This window comes from Schistocerca serialis, chromosome 5, assembly GCF_023864345.2.
Source record: "Schistocerca serialis cubense isolate TAMUIC-IGC-003099 chromosome 5, iqSchSeri2.2, whole genome shotgun sequence".
Lineage (NCBI taxonomy): Eukaryota > Metazoa > Arthropoda > Insecta > Orthoptera > Acrididae > Schistocerca > Schistocerca serialis.
Genome location: NC_064642.1, coordinates 491,956,425 through 491,978,875, shown reverse-complemented (window position 1 = coordinate 491,978,875; position 22,451 = coordinate 491,956,425). Strand labels below are relative to the sequence as shown.

The following is a 22,451-nucleotide window of genomic DNA, read 5'->3' as shown; positions in this document are numbered from 1 at the left end:
TTAGGATATGAATAAGAATGAATCTGCTTTAATTTCAATACTTCTTATATTTAAACATGCTTCACTTTCTCTGACTGAAAATATCAGATACTGAGTAACTTATAAGCCAAATCATTTCTAAAGCTGAAATTAGTTACATAATAGTACTTTTATGACGTAAAAGACAGTGTTCTACAGAATTACCCTATTATGTTAAGTTACTATCTTTTATCAACACAACTGAAATCTCTATCTGTTCATCACAAAGCTAAAAGCTTACCCTAGCTCTCATATGGCCACGAGGACTTGCAAATTCTGGAAAAACATACTGACAAAGCATACTATCCATTTCTGTCTTGTACATATTCTTCTTGATAAGAATGTCTGCCAGTGTGCCAACCTGAAAAATAATAAAACAGATTACCAATCTCTGTCACATGTCCTAACAATTCTTAACTGTTAACGATTTGCATCTTACAGCCAAGCACGCTTCATACTTTCTCAAACACATTTAATAGCATCAAAATTAATAGGTCACTTCATATAGCATACCCTTACAATAACATCACATTAAAAACAGGCAAATGAGCTGCAACTGAGTCCAATACTTAGCAACAATGGACTGACTATTTTGTTGAAGGCTGATCCCTTGGCAAGGAAAGTTAGAAACCCACATTACACTTATATTGTGTTTTTAAATAACCCAAATCTTACCGCATTTATGATAAACCTATCATAAAATGGTTATTTCTAAGTTATTCTTTCTGAGTGTTCATTCCTCCCCTTATTTCTACTCCATCTTTCTTAAATTGCACTTTTTGCATTTTTAAAAACCAAACTGAGCATACATTTTTAGTGCTAGTAAGATTAAAGATTAAAAAGTGTGTAAATCTCCCCTCCACCCCCCCCCCCCCCTTTTCTGCTTTTGGAGGAACAGCAATATAGTAAACTACTAATCACTAGGGAAACTGACAACATGCTATCGCTGCAGACAACTGGATAATTATAGTCTTGCTTAGATGTCTTCATAGGAAAATGAACTCCTATAGAAGTTGTATTTAACAAATATATTTAAGATTTTCAGCAGACTTCTCATAAATTATTAAGTTGTCAAGAAGCTCTCTCTCTCTCTCTCTCTCTCTCTCTCTCTCTCTCTCTCTCTCTCTCTCTCTCTCTCTCTCTCTCTCTCTCCCCCCCCCCCTTAACAACACACACTGCCTACAATTGTTATATAAAACTATGCAGAATTATACCTCCCATAAAAATACCCGGAAATGTTAACAACTCATTTACTTCAACTTTTCTTTCACTCCAACTGTGAATCTACCAATCAAGAGGGGAGATTTAATATCTTTTATATCTTGGTCTCACAAAGGAAACATTGGAATTGTTAATTTGGCTTTATTTCTTTCCCTAACACTGTTAAAATCTTGCTAACAGTTCTTTCATTCCAAGCCTACCAAAGAAAATGAAGTGAAACTTTAGTTTGGTTCCAGAAATGTGTGTTTTCTTGGATGTATTATTCTTGATGCATTGGGTGTCTTCCAATTTAACACAAAATAATCACAACAAGCAGCATCTGAAGAAGTGAAAGAGTTTAGTCTCCTAAAGATTCTACCGCCATCACTAAAGCCAGAAATGACTACTGAAAATAGTACAGATCAAGCAAAGCCTTACAAACACAAGGTGTTCTGAATGTAAGACTATATTTTGCTTTACATCAAAAACTTAAGAACTGATTCAAGAAGTTTCGTACTTCATAAATTATTATTTTGTGGTATTTAATAGTCCATAACATAGTTCTTATATTTATAATGTGGATTAACACTTTATCAATAAATAACAGTAACAGTACAAGTTTAAAAAGTCTCGTTCATTTTATGGCATGAAACAGAAGCTGTATTTTGTTAGCAAAATAAAATAACACAGCCATTTTTACCTCTGTCATTTTGTGTCATTAGCAATATAATGCTACAAGTACCTACAAAAGTTTAGTGTTAATATATTACCATCCGTGGTGCCAACCAATGCAGTTAAGGTTGTCTGGTACAATTTACTGCGAAAATTTGGCTTTATGTCCCTTGAGGTTAAACAGTTTCACACTACAGATGAAAAGCTCTCTGGTTTGCAGGCAGATGGTAATATTATTCAAGCACTCAACTTAGGCCAAAAGATTATCACATAAAAAATAAATAAATAAGTAAAATGGAGAAACAGATCCTTACACCGTATTTGAATTTCACATGACAAGAAAAATCAAAACAAATTAACTTATGACTGCATATAATCTAAAAAACATGAAAGATTATATCTCTACCATGTGTAAGGCACCATCTTTCTGTCTCGGATCAGCATTTGGTGATGTCAGTACTTGCATTATGAAATGCATTGTCTTCTGTAACATGTCCTTCCTTTTCTTGCACGCTGTGTGCAAGAGTGTTTGGGCTGCAGTCACAGGTGATACAAAATCTTCAAAAATGTCTGAAGGAAACAAATACAGTATTATTATTATTAACGAAGCATTAAATCTCTGATACATTAGTATAACTCACAAGAAAACGTGTGTGTGTGTGTGTGTGTGTGTGTGTGTGTGTGTGTGTGGGCGCGCGCGGGCAAATTAATAAAGGAATTTTATCCATGGTAGTAAGATCAAGTTCTTTGTTCTATAAATGACGGCAGCAGAGTAACAAATACATGACCCACACAAAAACCACAGTGCATCATATTATTCACTTCAGAAGTACTCACCAAATTTTACTCTGATGTATTCATATGGATCAGTATTCCACAACTCTTCATCAGCTTGTGAATATGACAAGGCAGGAAAAATAACATCCTGAACGATAGCAAACATATGTGGTTTTAGGAACTTCCACGAAAATGCATGACCAATACTAGAAAAAAAGTAAAAACATTATTAAAATGTTGGCAGAATGAAATGTTACATATCTATCAAAAATTATCTTGTAATAAAAATGAATGATAAAAAACAATTTTATTTTCAGCATGTGACTAGGAATTCTTCATAATCTGACACAGATCATCATTTACTATTATGTAACAACTTAATGAAATGCCACAAAAATTACTCATCATTACTGACACATTCCAAGAAACTGTGAAAATCAACTTCTGTGAGGTATATCCACAAGTTTGGAGATGGGATCACTTTTAATTTACATATTTATTAAAACAAATTAGAACTTTAGAATGATCATCTGCACATTTATAAAATTGCAGAAAATATTTCTAGAGAGTAATTCTCTTAAAAAGGGGAGGGCAACATTTATTTTTCCTACGAGAAGCTACCATTTATCAGAAACTTTTTGGTGACTAAAGAGAGCTCTGCAGTTTAATAATCTTCTAAAATGTTTGCATGTCAAGAAGTACCTAAAGTTTTCACACCTGAGCTAAGACAGCAAATGGAAACACACTGCACAAACTTAACAAACCTCTGCAAATAAAGTTCCTAATCAGAAATGTTAAATGAAAAGCCTACAAACATTGCAAAATGTAATAATCTCAATAACACTAAAAAATTGCACTTGATTCCCCAAAGATCCAAGTGTTTAACCATCAATATAAAACCAAACTACTTCAAAATCAGTAAAACGAAAAAACTCTTCACATATTAAGGGAACACACAATTTTTTTTAATTTATCAACTACTTACCCCAAGTTTATGTAATTTAGAGTGAGCTGAACAACTCTTGGAGAGACATATATCTTCCTTCTGTAATGGTCAAGAACTTTCAATAAAACTTCTAGTATACCAGCAGAAAATGTTTTCAAGTACCACTCAGCAAATTCCTTATATTCTTTAGTAACATTTCCTGGGCTCCCATATCTGGAAAAAAAATGAATTCACACAATGTCACCCACAAGTGAAACAATAAACAATGGTAACTGCTAAATGAAAGGTAACACAGTTAACTGCAATACTCCCTTCTATTTCCTAAGAGCTTACATTCCCGTTCAGAAAGTTTTATTACCATGATCACTATAAACTCTTAAAGGGAATAAGTAGAGCAGAACTTACAGTCATCATAACTTGTGATGCTAACAGTAAAACCAAATGTTTTCACTCTTGGTAATACACTTTTATACATGAAATAATTAATAAATTTGGAGAATACTTTTACTGCCCATGGTAAACACAGGGTAGATTTTCTGTTAACACAACATAGTGCTCCCGCATTGATAGCCAAGCACGTTAAAGTGACCATATGGTTCATTCTAGGCATAATAGGGAAGGAATCTGGCACTGAAACTGCACTGGTATTGACGGATGAAAGAATGGAGAACACAGTGCTGCCACTGACCAAGAATTCGTGCAACATTTACATTAATAAAACCACATCAAAGAGATGGTAATTTATTCCATTATTTCACTTACAGGAACATGGGAGAAATTGCCTTCATGTAAGCTACCCTCAGCAGTATTACTCTCTCCTCCAAACTGTAACTCATCTATTATCTTTCTCCCTCTTTTCCCCCACAGATACTAATGCTACGATGATAGAATGTCATGTGTGTGTTCTCTTGCATTCATTTCTTAGCATTTGCCATCCTTTTCGTCTCCCCTTTTACACACACACACACACACACACACACACACACACACACACACACTCTCTCTCTCTCTCTCTCTCTCTCTCTCTCTCTCTCTCTCTCTCTTTTCTTACTATATTATCCAACTGTTCAATACACATCCTTTATTATGTTGTCTAATCATCAAAATATTCTGCTGGGTTATTTGCCTTTAAGTTATTAATGAATTTGTAACATGAAAGAAGATCCCAAGCAGATGTCGGCACAGTTGCCAGCTTTCAACCATGGCTTCAGGCAAAACAATGTCTTCTACAGAGATGTGACACCAATGAGGCATTGTCGTATAGACCTGGACAAAACTGCATTAAGTGATAGAACGGCACGCAAAGTGGCCATGTCAAGCCCAATGCAGTTGTCCGAGATCATCTTTCGTTGTCTCTACTACAGCAATAGCAATTCAGTTTAAAGAGCTGAACGTCATTCAAATAATGGACTCTATATAAAAAAGTGAAAGTTTGTTAGTACATAAAAGGTGACAATAAAAAATAGAACACACTGAAATAATCAAACATTTTTTCAATAACTTGAACAATCGACCTAGCAAGAAACTAAGTCTCTTGAGTGAGTCACTGTCTAATGTAAGTTTAAAAGGTGTTTAATAGTGGCACTGTGACTGTGTGACTTCTGTGACAGAGTGTTCATTTGTGGGAGCTGTGCTTCGTGAATGTGTGTGTTTCCTATTTCAGAAGCAGCCTTTTTGGCCAAAAGCTTAAATGTACGCCGAAGTGACAAAAGTCAGGCAACACGTCCTAATATTGTATTGGACCCCTTTTGGCTGCCGCAGAGCAGCAGCTTGAGATGGCACAGACTCCACACGTTATCATAAGTTCCCAGTAGGAATATTGCGCTGTGCTGCCTCTATAACCATCCATAACTACGAAAGTTTTGGAGGTGCAGGACTGTGCGTGAAACTGACCTCTCGATATGTCCCATAACTGATTGATTGGATTCATATCAGGCAAGCTGGCTGGCCAAATCATTTGCTCGAATTGTCCAGAATCTTGTTCAAACACTAACACTGTGGCCTGGTCACATGGTGCACTATCAGCCAAAAAAATGAAATCCCTGAACGACTGCAAATGGTCTCCAAGTAGCCGAACATAATCATGACCAGTCAATGATCAGTTCGGATGGACCTGAGGATCCGGTCCATTCCATGTTTACACAGCCCACACCATTATGGAGTCACCACCAGCTTGCGAAGTGCCTTGTTGACAACTTGGCTCCATGGCTTCGTGTTGTTTCCACGACACTCAAACACCACCATCAGTTCTCACCAACTGACATTCAGACTCATCTGACAAGGTCACGGTTTTCCAGTCTTCTAGGGTCCAACCAATATGGTCATGAGCCAAAGAAAAGCACTGCAGGCAATGTTGTGGTGTTAAGCGAGGCACTTGCATCTGGCATCTCCTGCCATAGCACAATAATGCCAAATTTTGTTGCACTGTCTTAAATATGTATGTTGCACATCCCACATTGGTTTCTGCAGTTATTTCATGCAGTGTTGCTTGTCTGTTAGCACTGACAAACCTATGCAAATGCTGCCACTCTCAGTCCTCAAGTGAAAGCCATCGGCCAATGCACTGTCTGCAGTGAGAGGTAAAGCGCAAAATTTGGTATTATTGGCATTCTTGGCACTTTGGGTCTAGGAATATTGAATTCCCCAACCATTTCCAAAATGTAATGTGCCATGTGTCTAGCTCCAACTACCATTCCGTGTTCAAAGTGTTAATTCTCATTGTGTGGTCATTACTAAGTTGGAAAGCTTTTCACACAGATCGCTTGAGTACAAATGACAGCTCTGCCAATGCACTGCTCTTTAATACCTTGTGTACACAATACTACCACCAGCTGCATATGTGCATACTGCTATCCAATGAATTTTGTCACCTCAGTGTATAGCAGTCTCTTTGTGCCTCTCTGTGACTCAACGTCTCTTCTATATGGTCAATAGCAACTTATCCTTTTCAAAATACTGGTCTACTATTGCTGCAAGTTCTTTTAACTCCTGTCACATCTGCAACTTAGTTGATATGGTCTCCCACAGCAAAATATCTCCTTACCATCATTTTGCAGAGAGAAAAATGGTGACCTGGATATCCTAGACATGCTTCGCTGTTGGATACATTCCATGGATACTTTGAAATGTTCTCTGCAAATCAGAGTAGTTGAGAACAATCTCTGGATGATCACATCTCATCTGCCTAAGAGTAATGAGGGTTATATGGAATTTGGCATCACAGATATTGAATTCTGCGGGTGGGTTGTGTTGTGTAAGACTCTGTACACAACAGTAAGTAGGAGATTCACTTAACTTTTATTTCTCAAAGCATACAAAGACTTATTACAAATAATACATTAAGAAACAGAATCCCACTCATACAACAGCAAATAGAATGAGGCTTGCTGTACTAAGCACAAACAATGGTGTCATCATGATAAGGCTCCAGGTGCAGTGGGCTATGGTCTGTCACTGACTGTCCTGTACTGCGGTGGCAGAGTGCGCTCATGGTAATGAGCTGCTGGAGAAATGGCTCAGTGAGCCCACTCAATTCCACTAACAATCTTAAAGACACCAGGAGGGTGATATCAACACTCAACACCTGATGCCACAGGCTAATTCTTAGAACACACTCTTTGGAAACAATGCAATAATCAGCTACTTCTCCTTGCTTGAAGTTGTCCGTAAACTACAATTTTGTCACAGTACATGTTTGAAGTACAGTATAATCTACCCTTAATACTTGGCTGCCCCCAAAGTGCTTGGTACATGCCATGCTGAGGGCTGTGTCGTTATTGCCTAATGCATCTACCTACACTAATGTCCTGTGTTTATAGATCTATCTGGGTTGTGGTTGCCCAAGTGGCCTATTTCGTCCTGTGCTAAATATTTCTGGATTGCTTTCTGAAAAGTCTCCTCCTGTCACTCCAAGATTAATCATCGCTCACACTAACAGTATTATATGTGAAAAACTAAGTTTCCAACTTTAGGCTTGTCTCCAAGTTAACAGTTGTTACAAACCCAGAGAGATGTAAAGGTGGCTTTTCCTTGCATAGTTTCTGATCTGGTGTTGGTAACACATTGCTGGAAACAAAGTGCTTCAAGAAACCAGATATAAACGCAAAACTTGGATAACTTTTGGAAAAGGCTTCTCACAGTTCACTGAACTGTATCATCACAGCATTGTTACCTGCTGGCTTTTCTGTTACTAATGTTTACTGAACTGTTACTAACCTGGGTAGAAAATAATCATTTAAAATACACAGGCTGAGAACATGAAAAAGAACTTTATACAATTTTGGTGTCTTCATTATCTCTCTGAAAGATCTTAACAGCATATCAAGGCTGTTAACTAAACCAATACTAAAGTTATATTTTACAGTGCATTACAGGTTCGTAATTTCCTTTGCAGTATTCCTGTTGGCCTTTTCCACCTGAAGCATTTCTGGCATCACACGTGCACACATCACTTTTTTCACACCATTGAATGGCAAGCACTGTATTATGGGACATGCTGAGAAACTGAATATTATTCAATTGTTTAAAAATCAAAAAGACAATTTATTTATGAAAAATTCGCAAATTTATAGATATAGATCAAACACTATTTTTGAATGCAGTCATCTTCGTTCTCAATACACCTGAGAGCCGAGGGACTGCTTTTATCAAGAGTTTCCTGCTGACTTTTCGGTCCATTGTTTGACGGCATTGTGGACTTCATCAGTATGAAATCTTTTTCCATCCATAAACAATTTCAGTGATACAAAAAGGTGAAAATCTGAAGGTGCCAGGTCAAGTGTGACCAAGTTGGTTGATGATCTCTAAATCTAGTTAAGTTTTTTTGTAGCACTAGCTACATGGTACAGTGTAACATGATGTTCTATGGGTAACATGTTACATTTTTATCCTCTAGGTCCATGAAAGATTTTCATGGAGGTTGAAGCCGTTGTCTCAGGTAATGTGGGGCATCCCAGTGCGTGTGCTATCATTTTATGGATGTTCAGGTGAAGTGCAAGTCACGCCAGCTCCAAACATCGCCAATGTGCGATGACGAGTGAACTCTTACACGTAAGGTTGAGCCCTTTTTCTTTAGTCTGATATCACCTTGGAGGCCAAGGAGCAAAGCAGTACATGCAAGAATGTAAATGGGGGGGTGGGGGCGAAGTTTAAAATTGTAATGTTCCTTCCAGGACATTTACAAGGAACTGGTTATGTCATATTATGTGAGCACTCTACTTGTGTTTTCTTCATTCTGTTATTCCCCTAAATGACGTTTCATCACCAATTCTTTGCAGGACTTCCAGCATGGCAGCTTTATCTGACTTGCTGTATCTTCTACAGGCAGCATCATCATGTTGCATTTTTGCTAAATGTTCATCTTACACGGTCATATAACGCTAAGATCCAAATGCTCTTATTAAACGCCTTTTTCCTTAGTTTATATTTATGTTGTTTGAACAAAGCATTGTTCCTTTAGTAATGAAGACTGGCATTGCTTCTCTAATTCTTTGTTTTACATCTTCTTTGCTTCTTCCATTATTAGTTATCTTACTTTCTAAATATTTTTACAACACACTTGTCTGCTTTATTTTATTTCCTCTAATTTTGATGTTTATTTCTTTTGATTCCTTTAAGCATACAATTAGCCGTCTTTGAGCTTTTGGACATTTATTTCATCTGGATCTATCACAGCTACGACTTCTGTATTCTTTGCACTTGTTTGTTGCACATTCTGCATTGATACTGAATAGCGAAGGAAACAGATTGCATCAGTGTCTAATGCCTTTAATAATTCTGGTTTCTTTTGTGCATTTCTGATCTCCACTATCACTCTAATTTAATGATTTTTACACTTTTTGTCAGTTGACAATGAGGAATGCTTTCCTGCACATCCTGCTACAATGGTTACCAATCAACCAATCTCATTTAGGCACTTCTGGGTGTTTCAAACAGGCATATTATACTGCACCTTGATTGCTATTATTATTCTTGACCTGTATTAGGTGCTGTAACTGAAACTTTGCCTCAAAGAGGCTGAGTATAATCATGTAGTAGTAAAATATACAATGCTTACTAAAAAGGAATGATGCAACCAAACTTTGACAACTAGGTAACAAAAGAAGTTGTTCTGAAAAACTAGCTACATGGTGCAGTGTAACATGATGTTCTGTGGGTAACATGTTACATTTTTATCCTCTAGGCCCATGAAAGATTTTCATGAAGGTTGAAGCCGTAGTCTCAATCATCAAACCAGCCGACATAAACCACTTAACAAAAGTTATAGTTTTCATGACAACTGCTTTGTTTACTTTGCCAAACTCTCAACCTTCCTTACTGTCACCTTTAAATCAAACCTAAAACTCTGTTTACACCATAAGTCAATCTGTCACTACAATTTACATTCCAAATAATTATTGTAGTGGCAAAATAAATATCGAATGTTCTGCTCAATCTCTCTTTGCACACATGCGAACAGGATATCATCATCCCAAGTGTAAGCCGATAACCGGAACTGTGACATTCTACCCATCCAAATGCATATAAATATTCACATAACCCAATTAACCTAACATCAGGATAAAAAATTGGACGAAACCTCACTGATGTAGAGAAGGATGATGATGATGATTTTGGACCACATGCGATTTGTTGTTGCTGTTCCACAGGGGCGAGATACAAGTTTAATTTAGTGTCCAAAATACACTTTCTGAAGACTTTTAAACGACTGAGCTTTTCTTGTTACAAATCTCAACAGCTCCTCATCTGCATGGACGCCCTAAATAAGGTTTCAGTAAACGCCACAGCCCAGTGGTCATTCATTTTTCTCTCAGGAATAGATTACTTCCTAGTCTCACGTTGACTTACATCTTAGGATGGAAGCATTAAGATGCAGCAAAAATAAATACACCTCCACTAAATGTGATGAAGTGAAATGTTTCACAAATATTGACAAAACTAGTTAACTCTGAAGTACACATACCATAAGCCGAAAGCTTAGTAATATTTTGAAGTCTTGTTTATGTGCCTATGGAGCACTTAACACATCTAGATATACTCTCTTCCATCTCCCGTGTTCCTCCTGTTTCTGATATGCATATTAAAGATTAAGCTTCAAATCCAATAGGAGCACAAGTATGTAGAGTCCAACTAAAGGCTTAATAATGATTAATTACACAGGCCAATGATGGAAAAACTTTTTTGCTGAAAATACCTTATACTTACTTTTTTAGGATGGGAAATCCAAATATGACAAAAAAACTGTATCACCCACTATTTCTTCACATTTTACAGTTAAATTTATTAAATTAAGTGATTTTTTTAAAGAATTTAACAGCTTTTATATAGTTAAAATAATTTAAAAAGGGAAAGAGGTTGATTCTATTTTTGTGTTATCAGATGGTGTTTTGTTTACTGTCAACCTAACCTCACTCTCCCATTTCCTGTACATGTGCTCAGTACAATGTCAAATCATGGTTGTGAAACCTCTGCTGACAGTTTTTTGTGATATTTGTGGTAAATTTGTGATTAAAAAACACCAAAGAAACATTACAGGCTTTGTGAAAACGGTTTGTCTATCTTACTTTGGACCCAAACTTGGTGATCAAGATAAATCTTGGGCGCCGCATAACGTATGTTATGTGTGTGTTGAAGATCTGAGAAAATGGTCCCAATAGGTGAAAAGAGCCTTTAGATTTGCTGTTCCTATGACATGGAGGGAGCCAGGAAATCATTCTGATGATTGCTACTTTTGCAGTGTTGATATTACTGGCCATAATTCGAAAAACAAGAAGGTAATAAGCTACCCTAACCTTCCATCCACCATCCAACCAGTAGGGCATAGTGTAGATTTGCTGGTTCCTGAACCACCAGATGATTTAAATTCTATTCCAACAGAAGTATTTTCTGATGTACAATCAGATTTAGATGAACCCGATAATGATGAATTCCATTGTAATACAGAAAGTCTAGAGCCCAAATTGTTTACTAATACTGAGCTTAACGATTTGGTTAGGGATATGGGCTTAATTAAAGAAAAAGCTGAATTGTTTGGCTCTAGATTAAAAGAAAAGAACTTATTGGCAGTTGGAACCTGCATATACATGTATACAAAGAGAGAGAGGGGCAATTTTCCAAGCTTTTTCAACAAGAAGGTGATTTAGTGTACTGCTCAGACATTTCCAGTCTGATGAGTTTGGTATTTAATACAAAAAGGAAGACTGCTGGCACTTTATTGATTCATCCAAAACTAGTTTAAAGGCTGTTTTATTACACAGTGGTAACATGTATGCATCTATACCTGTTAGACATTCTGTATATATGAAAGAAAGCTTTGAAAACCTAGAAATAGTGCTAAATAAAATAGGCTATTCAGCTCATGGTTGGATGATATGTGGCGATCTAAAAGTAACATGCATGCTAAGGTCAGCAAGGTGGCTATACCAAATTTCCATGTCTCTTGTGTGAATGGGACAGTAGGGCTAGGGGTGACCACTGATGCAGAAAGAACTGGCCTGTGAGGGAGTCTTTAAAACCTGGTGAGAAGAACATTCTACGCAAAAACCTTGTAGATCCAAAGAACATACTCCCACCACCTCTACATCTAGTTAGGCCTAATGAAATAGTTTGTAAAGGCTTTGCCTGAAGATGGACTATGTTTTAAGTATCACTGGCAAAAGTTTCCACACATTTCAGAAGCTAAACTAAAAGAACGCATCTTTGTCGGACCTGACATTAGAAAATTGAGGTTTGATGTTAACTTTGAATCCACAATGACCTTAAATGAAAAATAAGCGTGGATATCATTCAAGCAAGTCATAATAAAGTTATTAGGACATGAAAGACCACAAATGTGTTTCTATTATAGCTATGATGTTAAAGTAGTTTAAAACTTCAGAATGTTTAATGAGCCTGAAAGTTCACTTTTTGAACAGTCGCCTTGATTACTTCCCGGACAATATGAGAGATGAGGAGTGAGGAGCAAGGAGAGCATTTTCACCAGGACATTAAAAGGATGGAAAAATGCTACTAAGGCCGCTGGAACACCAACATGATGAGGGACTACTGTTGGTCACTTCAGTGAGAAATTCAGCAAGCAACTCATCGTAGAAAAAGCTACACAAGAAACTTCAAGGAAAAAAGAGAAAGAAAATACAAACCAATTCCAGCTGACAAGTGAAACCTCTATTATTGTTTTAACTAGCTTACTGTAAATACAAACCATGCTTATGTTGTAACAAAGCATTTCTTTAATTTCACCGTTTACTGTATAGCATACGATTTCTATACTATATAATAAAAAAGCATATTGCTTGAAAACTGTGGGTGATACAAAAGAACTAAGGCTATATTTGGATTCAGCTCATAAAAATCCATAAAGATCAGCTATCAAAGTAAAAAATGTTTTTTTCCTTGGCATGTGTTATTAGGGGTCTCTGAAATTCACATTTTGCAACAAAAGCAAATACAGAGCAAATTCTACCTCAAAATGCAAAACTGTGAAATTACCTAATAAATGCTAGTTTTTAGCAAACTGTATCCAAATGAGCTATTTTATCAGACACAGATTGAAAGTGTGTGTGTGTGTGTGTGTGTGTGTGTGTGTGTGTGTGTGTGTGTGTGTGTGTGTGTTTTCAGTTACTAGTATTGCCCATCACTTGACAAAACCCAAATTTGGAAAGGTAATCTGCAAAAGAACATGTACGCAAAATAAAAAGTGTATGAATGCGACAACATCTCGATGTGTTGATATTCTGGTACCACGTCAACTGGGGGCAGTTGAATGTCTCCATTAGATACAAGCAGTGTAATGTAGCGTTGGACTCGGTTGTTGGGGCATCTTAGAACAAAGAAACATGTACATTTGTCTGCTGTGCGTAAGATGATATAATGCAGACACTTTTAACATGGCGGTTTTAGGTGGTAAATGTTTTGAACTAAGACTGCATCAAATATCAGTAGGGATTAGATTAGATTAGATTATAGATAGGGATCAGGTCTAACCTATTTCATTTATGACACTGCAAACATTGAAAGCAGAAGCTCAGGTAGGAGAAAGAGTATGGAAAGAAATTTCAGTGGCTGAAATGAAGTTATCCTCCAAATCACATTTAAGTGCCTGGCAGAGAATTCATCAAAACTACTCCATAATACCACTCATTATTCCAATCTTGTACAGCACACAGAAAACACAAAAACCTCTATCTTTCCGTGTGAGTTATGATTTCTCTTTTTATTATGAATATCGTTTCTCCCTATGTAGGTCAGCATCAATAAAATTATTTTCACCTTCGGAGGTGAAAGTTGGTGATCGAAATTTCATGAGAAGATTCTGCCGAAACAAAAGATGTCTGTTTTAATGATGCCCACCACAAATCCTGTATCATTTCAGTGACACACTTTCCCCTGTTTCGCGATAATACAAAATGTGCTGCCCTTCTTTGAACTTTCTCGATGTACTCCGTCAGTCCTATCTGATATGAATCCCACACCACGCAGAAGTATTCTAAAAGAGGATGGACAAGTGTAGTGTAGGCAGCCTCTTTAGTAGGTCTGTTACATTTTCTTTGGTCGTAATTGTAATTCCTAGTTATATGTTGAATTTTTGTCCTTTAGATTTGACTGATTTATCATGTAACTGTGTGTAACTGTGTAATTGATGTTTAACAGATTCCTTTCAGCACTAATGTGGTTGACCTCACATTATTTGTTATTTATGATCAATTGTCAATTTTTGCACCATATAAATATCTTTTATAAATCACTTTGCAATTTGTTTCGATCTTCTGATGACTTTATTTGTCGATAAACGACAGCATCATCTCTAAACAACATAAGACCCACAGACAGGAAATCAAGAATTCAGTCACAGAACTAGAGACCATATTCCATAAGCAGCCAATTTCACTACAAGTCACTTGAGTGGTACAGTATCAAAAGACTTCTAGAAATACAGAATCAATTTGAAATCCCTTGTCAATAGCACTCAACACTTCTTGTGAGTAAAGAGGTAGTTGTGTTTTACAAAAATGATGTTTTCTAAATCCATGTTGACTGTGTCAATAGACCATTCTCTTTAAGGTAATGCATTCAGTTCAAATATAATATATGATCCAAAATCCTACTGCATATCAACATTAATAATATGGGCCTGTAATTTAGTGGATCTCACTGTCTGGTAGAACAATCCATGTTGCTAACATTTCAGTTTAGTAATAGCTAGTGTATTTAATCATAAACTGGGCTGTGCATTGATGGTTGCCAATCCTGAGGAAGCCATATGGTGGTAGAATCATCCATGAGGCACTGAAAACTTAAGCCACACTTACAATTAGTTCGAACAAAGCAAAATCCAGGTTGGAACAGCAACTACTATGGAAAGGATAGATTATTACTCAGCACATGCTGAGTTGCAGACAGGCACAATGAAAAGACTGTTACACATTAAGATTTCAGCCAAAGCCTTCACAAGGAAAAAAAAAAAAAAACAAAAAAAAAACAAGCACATTCACACAAGCAGGAACAGATCTCTCTCTCTCTCTCTCTCTCTCTCTCTCTCTCTCTCTCACACACACACACACACACACACACACACAGACCAACACGTCAAATGGGAGCAACAATCCACAGTGGAGCAGGGGAGGGACAGAAGATGTGGGCAAGGGAGGGGGGAAGAAAATCGTGCTGTCTGGTGGAGCATGCTGGAACCAGAAATGGCAGACAAGGCTGCCTGGTGCATTGTAGGGAGGCAGTGGGGGATGGCGAGAAGGGAAAAAAAGGGAGTGGAAGGGAGAGGAGCAGAGAAGGGAAAGATCGGTGGGTGCATCAACAGAGAGCAGTACACAATGAGGGTGGCGGAAACTGTTGGGCGGATGGTGTGCCGGACTGTTGGTTATGGTATGTTGAGGTCGGGGTGATTTCTGGAGCAGAGAATGTGTTGTAAGGATGGCATCTCTCTCAGTTCATACTACCCTCCAACTGTGGTCTTCCCTCCACCCACATAACCACACCCGGGACCCCTTCCAGGAATTCCTTACTTCCAACTTTACCTCACCATCCTTACCCTGACGTTAAGAAGACGGGGGTAAATATTATGAAAGAAATTGAAGAGAAGATGGCTGATTTTGCCGCACATGTTGCACAGTATTGTTTTTGTCTCCGACCAGGTTGTTAATGTATTAAAGGCTTTGGAAAATCACGAAAGGATTCCTTGTGCTGCTCATTGTATAAACTCAGATACTTTCGATGAAGATAACTTTTTGTTAAATCATGCCCAAAAATCGCATCAACAATAAATACTGCAAAATGCATTGTAAGGTTCATTAAGAAGAGTGGCCCCTCTCGTCTTTGAAATCATCGTTGAAACAAGAGGTCTGCACACGCTCGAACAGCTTGTACACTATGTTGGAATCCTTACACACTCAGTATAACGAAGTTGCTGCTTTGCTGACGGAAAAGGACTCCACTTACAGATTGCAAGGATATCATAATGAGGTTGCAGGAAAAATTGCGCATTTTCTGAGAACATTTAAAGAGGCCACAGATGAATTAGAAGGCGAAAAAGAACCGACAATCCAGTTAGTTTTCTTTGGATTCACAAACTGCAACAAATTTGCAGTGTGAATGACACAGACTGTCAGGTGAGTAATTACTGCAATTAAAAGCACTGTTTCATTATCATACACGATAGATTTGTAATTAACTAGCGTAATTGATGTGTACTAACAGATATGTATTTTTTAAGAGGAGGTACAAAGGATTAAAAATCGAGCCTTGACTTTCGTTTGTGAGAAGACTGATCAGTTCCAGACATGAAATTGCTACGTCTCCTATCCGCGAATATGTTGAAATAGCATTTTACTTTCCAAGAGCTTCATGAATTCAGCTGTGTCACGTACTCGTTCTTGGTAACGTTACTTTTGTATTAAAAGAGAGAGAGACAGAGTGAAATACATTGTGTGTGTGTGTGTGTGTGTGTGTGTGTGTGTGTGTGTGTGTGTGGCAGGGGAGGGGGGAGGGGGGGGGAGGGGGGGGGGGGGGGAGGGAGAGGAAGGGAGGGGGAGGGGAGAGAGAGAGAGAGAGAGAGAGAGAGAGAGAGAGAGAGAGAGAGAGAGAGACGGACGTTGGATTTGTACAGTACAAACAGTACAGTGCAACAAGCCGGGGCGAGACGAGGTGAGACGTCAGCGGTGACCGGTCATGCTCGGATATCCGCGTGTCCGGAATCCAGACAACAGACATGGGGCGAGTACGTGACCGAGCCGAGTCCTGTGGGGCCGGACACGAGCGGCTCGGTCCCCCCGTCAACAGACGAGCCGTGACCAGTCAAACATTGAGCGTTGCAGCACTCTAATCTAGAGGCAGGGAAAATCCCTGACCCTGCCAGAAATCAAACCCATGACCTCTTGTGCGGGAAGCGAGAAAGCTACCGCAAGATCACGAGCTGCGCACACTTGTCTGGCTACTCCACCTATGAACTCTTCCAGACTGATCCAATCCTTGCTTAAAGCCTTAGGCCCTTCCCAGAACCTCTCCCCTGAATCTATCCCCCCCCCCCCTTTCAACCCTACCAAACCCCACACAACCACATTCTAAATGCTACCTGAAATCCAATAACTGAACAATCCTGGATGCCCCACTGAAATAATTTCGGCCCTCACTGACCAACACCTCTAACCTATTGCCTTAAATCTAGCCTCCCACATCAAAGATACCTCTTCCTTCACCGATACTACACAGTCCCATCCCTTTACGTCCTGGATCCCTACTCATCACTGTGGATGCTACTTCCCTACACACCATCATCCCTCATGCTCATGTCTTGTCCCTTTTGAACACTACCTCTCACAATGTCTTTCAGACTCCTAAGCCACTGTCTCATTCCTCACACATCTTACTACCTGTATCCTAGCACACAATTACTCGTTTGTGAGAAAGGTATCCAAATAAATCCGCAGCACAGCCATGGGCTTCCACATGGCGACCTTCTATGCCAACCTTTTTATGGGCCCCTAACCCCTTATCTGATTCAAGTTCATTAATATGTTCATGATCTGGACTAAGGGCTAGGACACCATATCCCCATTCCTTCACAACCACATCTTCTCTCCAGTCCACTACACGTGGTCCTCCTCAGCCTAGCAGAAACCTTCCTGGATGCTTACCACCTACTCTCTGAAGGCTCCATCTACATCTCTGACCACAGTAAACCCACCAACCACACCAGTGTTTTAACAGTTGCCATCCCTTCCACACCAAAAAATCCCTCCAATACAGCCTAGCCACCTGGGGACAGTATCTGCAGTGACGACTGTTCCCTTGCACAGTATACTGAAGGTCTCCAAAAAAATCCTCCCACCACCACCAACACCCAGGAACACCCTCCTTGTCACGTGTCATCATCCTGGACTGGAACAACTGAACTACATCCTTCATGAGGGTTTCGACTACCTATCATTGTGCACTGATATGAGGCACATATTACTGAAGATCTTTTCTCACCACTTCTAAAGCTGTGTTCTATCGGCCACCCAACCTCCTGTAACATTAACATACAGAAACTATGAACTACAGTTACCTTAATGTCCTTGGAAATAGTCACCTCCCATAACAATGCACTGCTTAGCTCTGCCATACATGTCCTGGAAACTTGGCCCGAAAACTTCCTTTAGAACGGTGTTCAAAAGCCATGTCACGTTTTGTTGGATGCCAGGAATATCATCAAATCTCTTTCCTTTCAAAGTGAGTTTGAGTCAAGGGAATAGGAAGAAGCCTGGACGACTGAGATCCAGCGAGTATGGTGGATGTTCAAGTTGCACCACCCCCTTTCCTGCCTGGAACTGTTTGACAATATAGGCTGTGTGTGGACGAGTATTGTCGTGAACAAAAAAACCAGGAGTCTTGTGCGTACTGGGGTCTTACCCTGTGTAAACATTGCATGAAACAGGTCAAAATTTCAACGTTCCCTCAGGTAGAAATTCCTTGTGGATAATGCCTTGACTATCGAAAAAGCTGATCAGCATCACTGATGCATGATTTTTCGTATCTGACATTTTTCTGATGTGGTTATGGTGGAGAATGCCATTCCATGCTTTGCCATTTCGTTTCAGAGTCATACCAGAGACACCATGTTTCATCCTCAGTGACAATACAGTTCAAAAAACTGGTTGTCACATCCATCATTTCAACAAAATCCTGTGAAGCCTCTAAACATGCCTGCCTCTGATCAGCAGTCAAGTGATGTGACAAAAGACGCCAACACATTTTCCTCTTCTCTAGGATATGTCCCCACGGATTTACGGTTCATCTGCAGTTCATCCACTATTATGTGCACAGTTAATCAATGGTCACATGCGCTAAATGTCCTCACTTCCTGAATGTTTTCGTCACTGACAGCAGTCGCTGGCCATCTGCTACAAGGATTGTCAGAAACACTTTCCCAGCCTCCTCGAAAATGGGCGAACCACTCATACACACACTTCATGGACAGTGCTTGATCCCCATAAATACATATCAGCATTGCACGCGTTTCTTTCGGTGTCTTGACAAGCTTAAAACAAAACTTTAAATTGATTCTTTGCTTGTTGTTTGTCCTGTTCTCAGTTCAGAACAAACACACTAAACAAGCACTTCGTCTAATAGGTCTAACATGGAACACACACGATGTTGAACTGAACTACAGTGGGGGCAGGTTGTCAACACTAGTTGCTGCGCAGGTGCAGCATTGTGAGTCGTCAGTGTTGCCCGATCGACAATACTGACTGTCACCGAACTTAGCCAGAGGTTGTACATATAGTAAATCTATGAGAAAACCTAAGCTTTCACACATAATATTGGTCTTTTTGTATGTGTTACACTTTAAGTTATATCAAACACAAATCTGCCAGTAAAATTTTAAATCATTATAAACGTCTGGTATTCTGGGACCAAAATTTTTCTACTTGGCTGGTTCTTAAAGTGTAAAGTTTGCGATTTACGAAATTCATCGCATATTGTCACATGTAACATAATTCATCTTGCGTAAAAGGTAATTTACTTTGAAAGTAACTGTTCAAAACCACCATTTGCAAAGTTTTCCCGTGACCTGTTAGTAATAGTTCATTTCAACAGCACCAGAAGATAGGAATTACTGCGTATGTGCACTAATGATGACATAGGAAGCCCTTGCTTGGTGTCTGCTCTGCTCATAAGCCTTTCATGGCATTTCTGTTTGAAGTTTCATGTGTAGTGAAGCATTGCATGACCATGTGCAACAGTATGGCATGTTATTTGGAGGGGACATACAGAATTATTGTACTTAGCACAACTGTTTTATCATATCTTATCCAGATAAGAAAAGCAGTCTCTAGCACCGGACTGTACAACTCAAAGTACCCTAATATTTTGTTATGTGGTGATTTTAATAGTTTTTTTTTTTATTTGCACTCTGCAATACTGTTATGTACCATCTCCTATCAAATTTACATCTACAGAGCACTGCAACAAAAAGCTAATAAGAAGGAATATAAATTTATTGGAGGGGGGAGGGGGGGGGGGGTACAGTCATTTGTATAGGCCAGACCAGAACTAAGAACAACAAGCTTTTCATGATTTTTCCAAACTGTATAAAAATTAACAAGATTGCCCGTGAAACCATGAAATTTTATAATTGGGAAATTGGGAGTTCATACTGTACTCCACGAGTAAATATAACACCTTGTTGGAAGCTACAATGATAAAATACAGTGTGCTGACAATCTATAATTTACTGAAGAATGGCTTTCTGTAAATTTAAGATGTAAACAAGACAAATTAAGAAACAATGCCAAGGCGAGGAGGTACCAGACAAATATTGAATCATGTCTTGCGGTCGAGAAACATTGTCTTTCACATAAGGAAGATACGTAAAATTCTGCTAAAGCTTTTCAGTGTGGTTTTAAAGAAGCCAATTTTCTTGCAGTAGCATTACTGTATTAACTCATGTTTGGTTCTTTATTATGGCACAATGAATTCAGCGAACAGCTGAAACTATAGCCAACAGTGTAGAATGGAACTTTATTTCAAATAAAATCACTGCCTGTGCAGAAAAGATTAATAAAACCAAATTTCTTTAGCAAACTGACAAGAATAACTTCATTGTTCTACAAAGTGATAAATGCTTTATTGCAAACAATGTGGAAATAAAATAAAAATCAGACAACTGAAACTAATAACATATTCATTTGACACAATAACTAAACGTAAATGCGAGTCACATGGAGGCTACTCCCCATTACAGCTTTGACTGCTCTGCGAAAGCACGAATCTGGCAGCATCTGGCTGCTTGCAGCTACTGCTTATACTTCTCTAACAGAGACACTTCAAGTAGCTAGAAACAGGGTAACACACTGCTCTTCCACACGACTTCAGCTGTGTGCATGGACGTGAGCATGCTGGCAACTTCTCCAACAAACCTATATAATTTAAACAGTTGTGACGCCATGCTCATCGTGAACAGTTTGTTGTTACGAAGCATTGCACAATCTTCATCCTAAAACCTTTGACACTTGTTGGTGTCGGCACACATTTGTTCTCACACTGTCTCTTTTTTTGTTCTAAATGGCACATATTCTTTGCTAATTAAGTTTATATGGGTGTTTTTCTCTCATTTATGTTTTGTTGCTGCAATATTATTCTGCATTAGCAAACTAAACTAAAATTTCTTGTTATTACTAGTCAAAAATTTAACTAAAAAAAAATCCAGGGTTTTCCCCGGTCGAAAAAATTTCAGTTTTTTCCTAGACACCCTCGCTGTCCCAGGGCATGTACACCCCGCTACAAGAGAAACTACTACTGGCAGCAACAAATGCACCACCATCAACTGTATTTAACCTAACCTTTTTTCTGAACACCGTTAGATCCTTCGCAAAAATTTTGGCTGAACTTTTCTCCAGCTTTAGCCAGCTAGTGCCCAAATGATTCAAGCATCAGTGCCTTCTATTAGCAGCTCTGGTGCTTTCCTAACAAAGCTACAACAATTTACCTCTGTTATACCGATGGTTCCTAGATCCATGTTCTTCCAGTGTTCAACCTGCACCCTTTGAGGCTGAAACCCTAAACCCTTTTTTTATTTCCCTGAGATCCTCTAACCTAAAAACTGCCCAGTCCACAGCACACAGCTCCTGCTACCCATGTAGCCACCTCCTGCATTTAATGTTGTTGTTGTTGTGGTCTTCAGTCCTGAGACTGGTTTGATGCAGCTCTCCATGCTACTCTATCCTGTGCAAGCCTTTTCATCTCCCAGTACCTACTGCAACCTATATCCTTCTGAATCTGCTTAGTGTATTCATCTCTTGGTCTCCCTCTACGATTTTTACCCTCCACGCTGCCCTCCAATACTAAATTGGTGATCCCTTGATGCCTCAGAACATGTCCTACCAACCGATCCCTTCTTCTGGTCAAGTTGTGCCACAAACTTCTCTTCTCCCCAATCCTATTCAATACTTCCTCATTAGTTATGTGATCTACCCATCTAATCTTCAGCATTCTTCTGTAGCACCACATTTCGAAAGCTTCTATTCTCTTCTTGTCCAAACTATTTATCGTCCATGTTTCACTTCCATACATGGCTACACTCCATACGAATACTTTCAGAAATGACTTCCTGACACTTAAATCTATACTGGATGTTAACAAATTTCTCTTCTTCAGAAACGCTTTCCTTGCCATTGCCAGCCTACATTTTATATCCTCTCTACTTCGACCATCATCAGTTATTTTGCTCCCCAAATAGCAAAACTCCTTTACTACTTTAAGTGCCTCATTTCCTAATCTAATTCCCTCAGCATCACCCGACTTAGACTACATTCCATTATCCTTGTTTTGCTTTTGTTGATGTTCATCT

The 22,451-nt window shown here is 38.7% G+C and overlaps 1 protein-coding gene across 2 annotated transcripts in view; it reads right to left on the bottom strand.

Annotated features, from left to right (window-relative positions):
* LOC126482360 (importin-7) overlaps positions 1–22,451 on the bottom strand; it is a 176,881-nt gene that overhangs the window by 100,569 nt on the left and 53,861 nt on the right. For both annotated transcript variants that reach the window (XM_050106440.1, XM_050106442.1), the window contains exons 7-10: positions 3,653–3,826; positions 2,728–2,873; positions 2,297–2,460; positions 260–379 (exon numbers count right to left, since the gene is read on the bottom strand). In XM_050106440.1, coding sequence (XP_049962397.1) covers positions 260–379; positions 2,297–2,460; positions 2,728–2,873; positions 3,653–3,826 — 604 coding nt within the window. The remainder of the gene's footprint in view (positions 1–259; positions 380–2,296; positions 2,461–2,727; positions 2,874–3,652; positions 3,827–22,451) is intronic.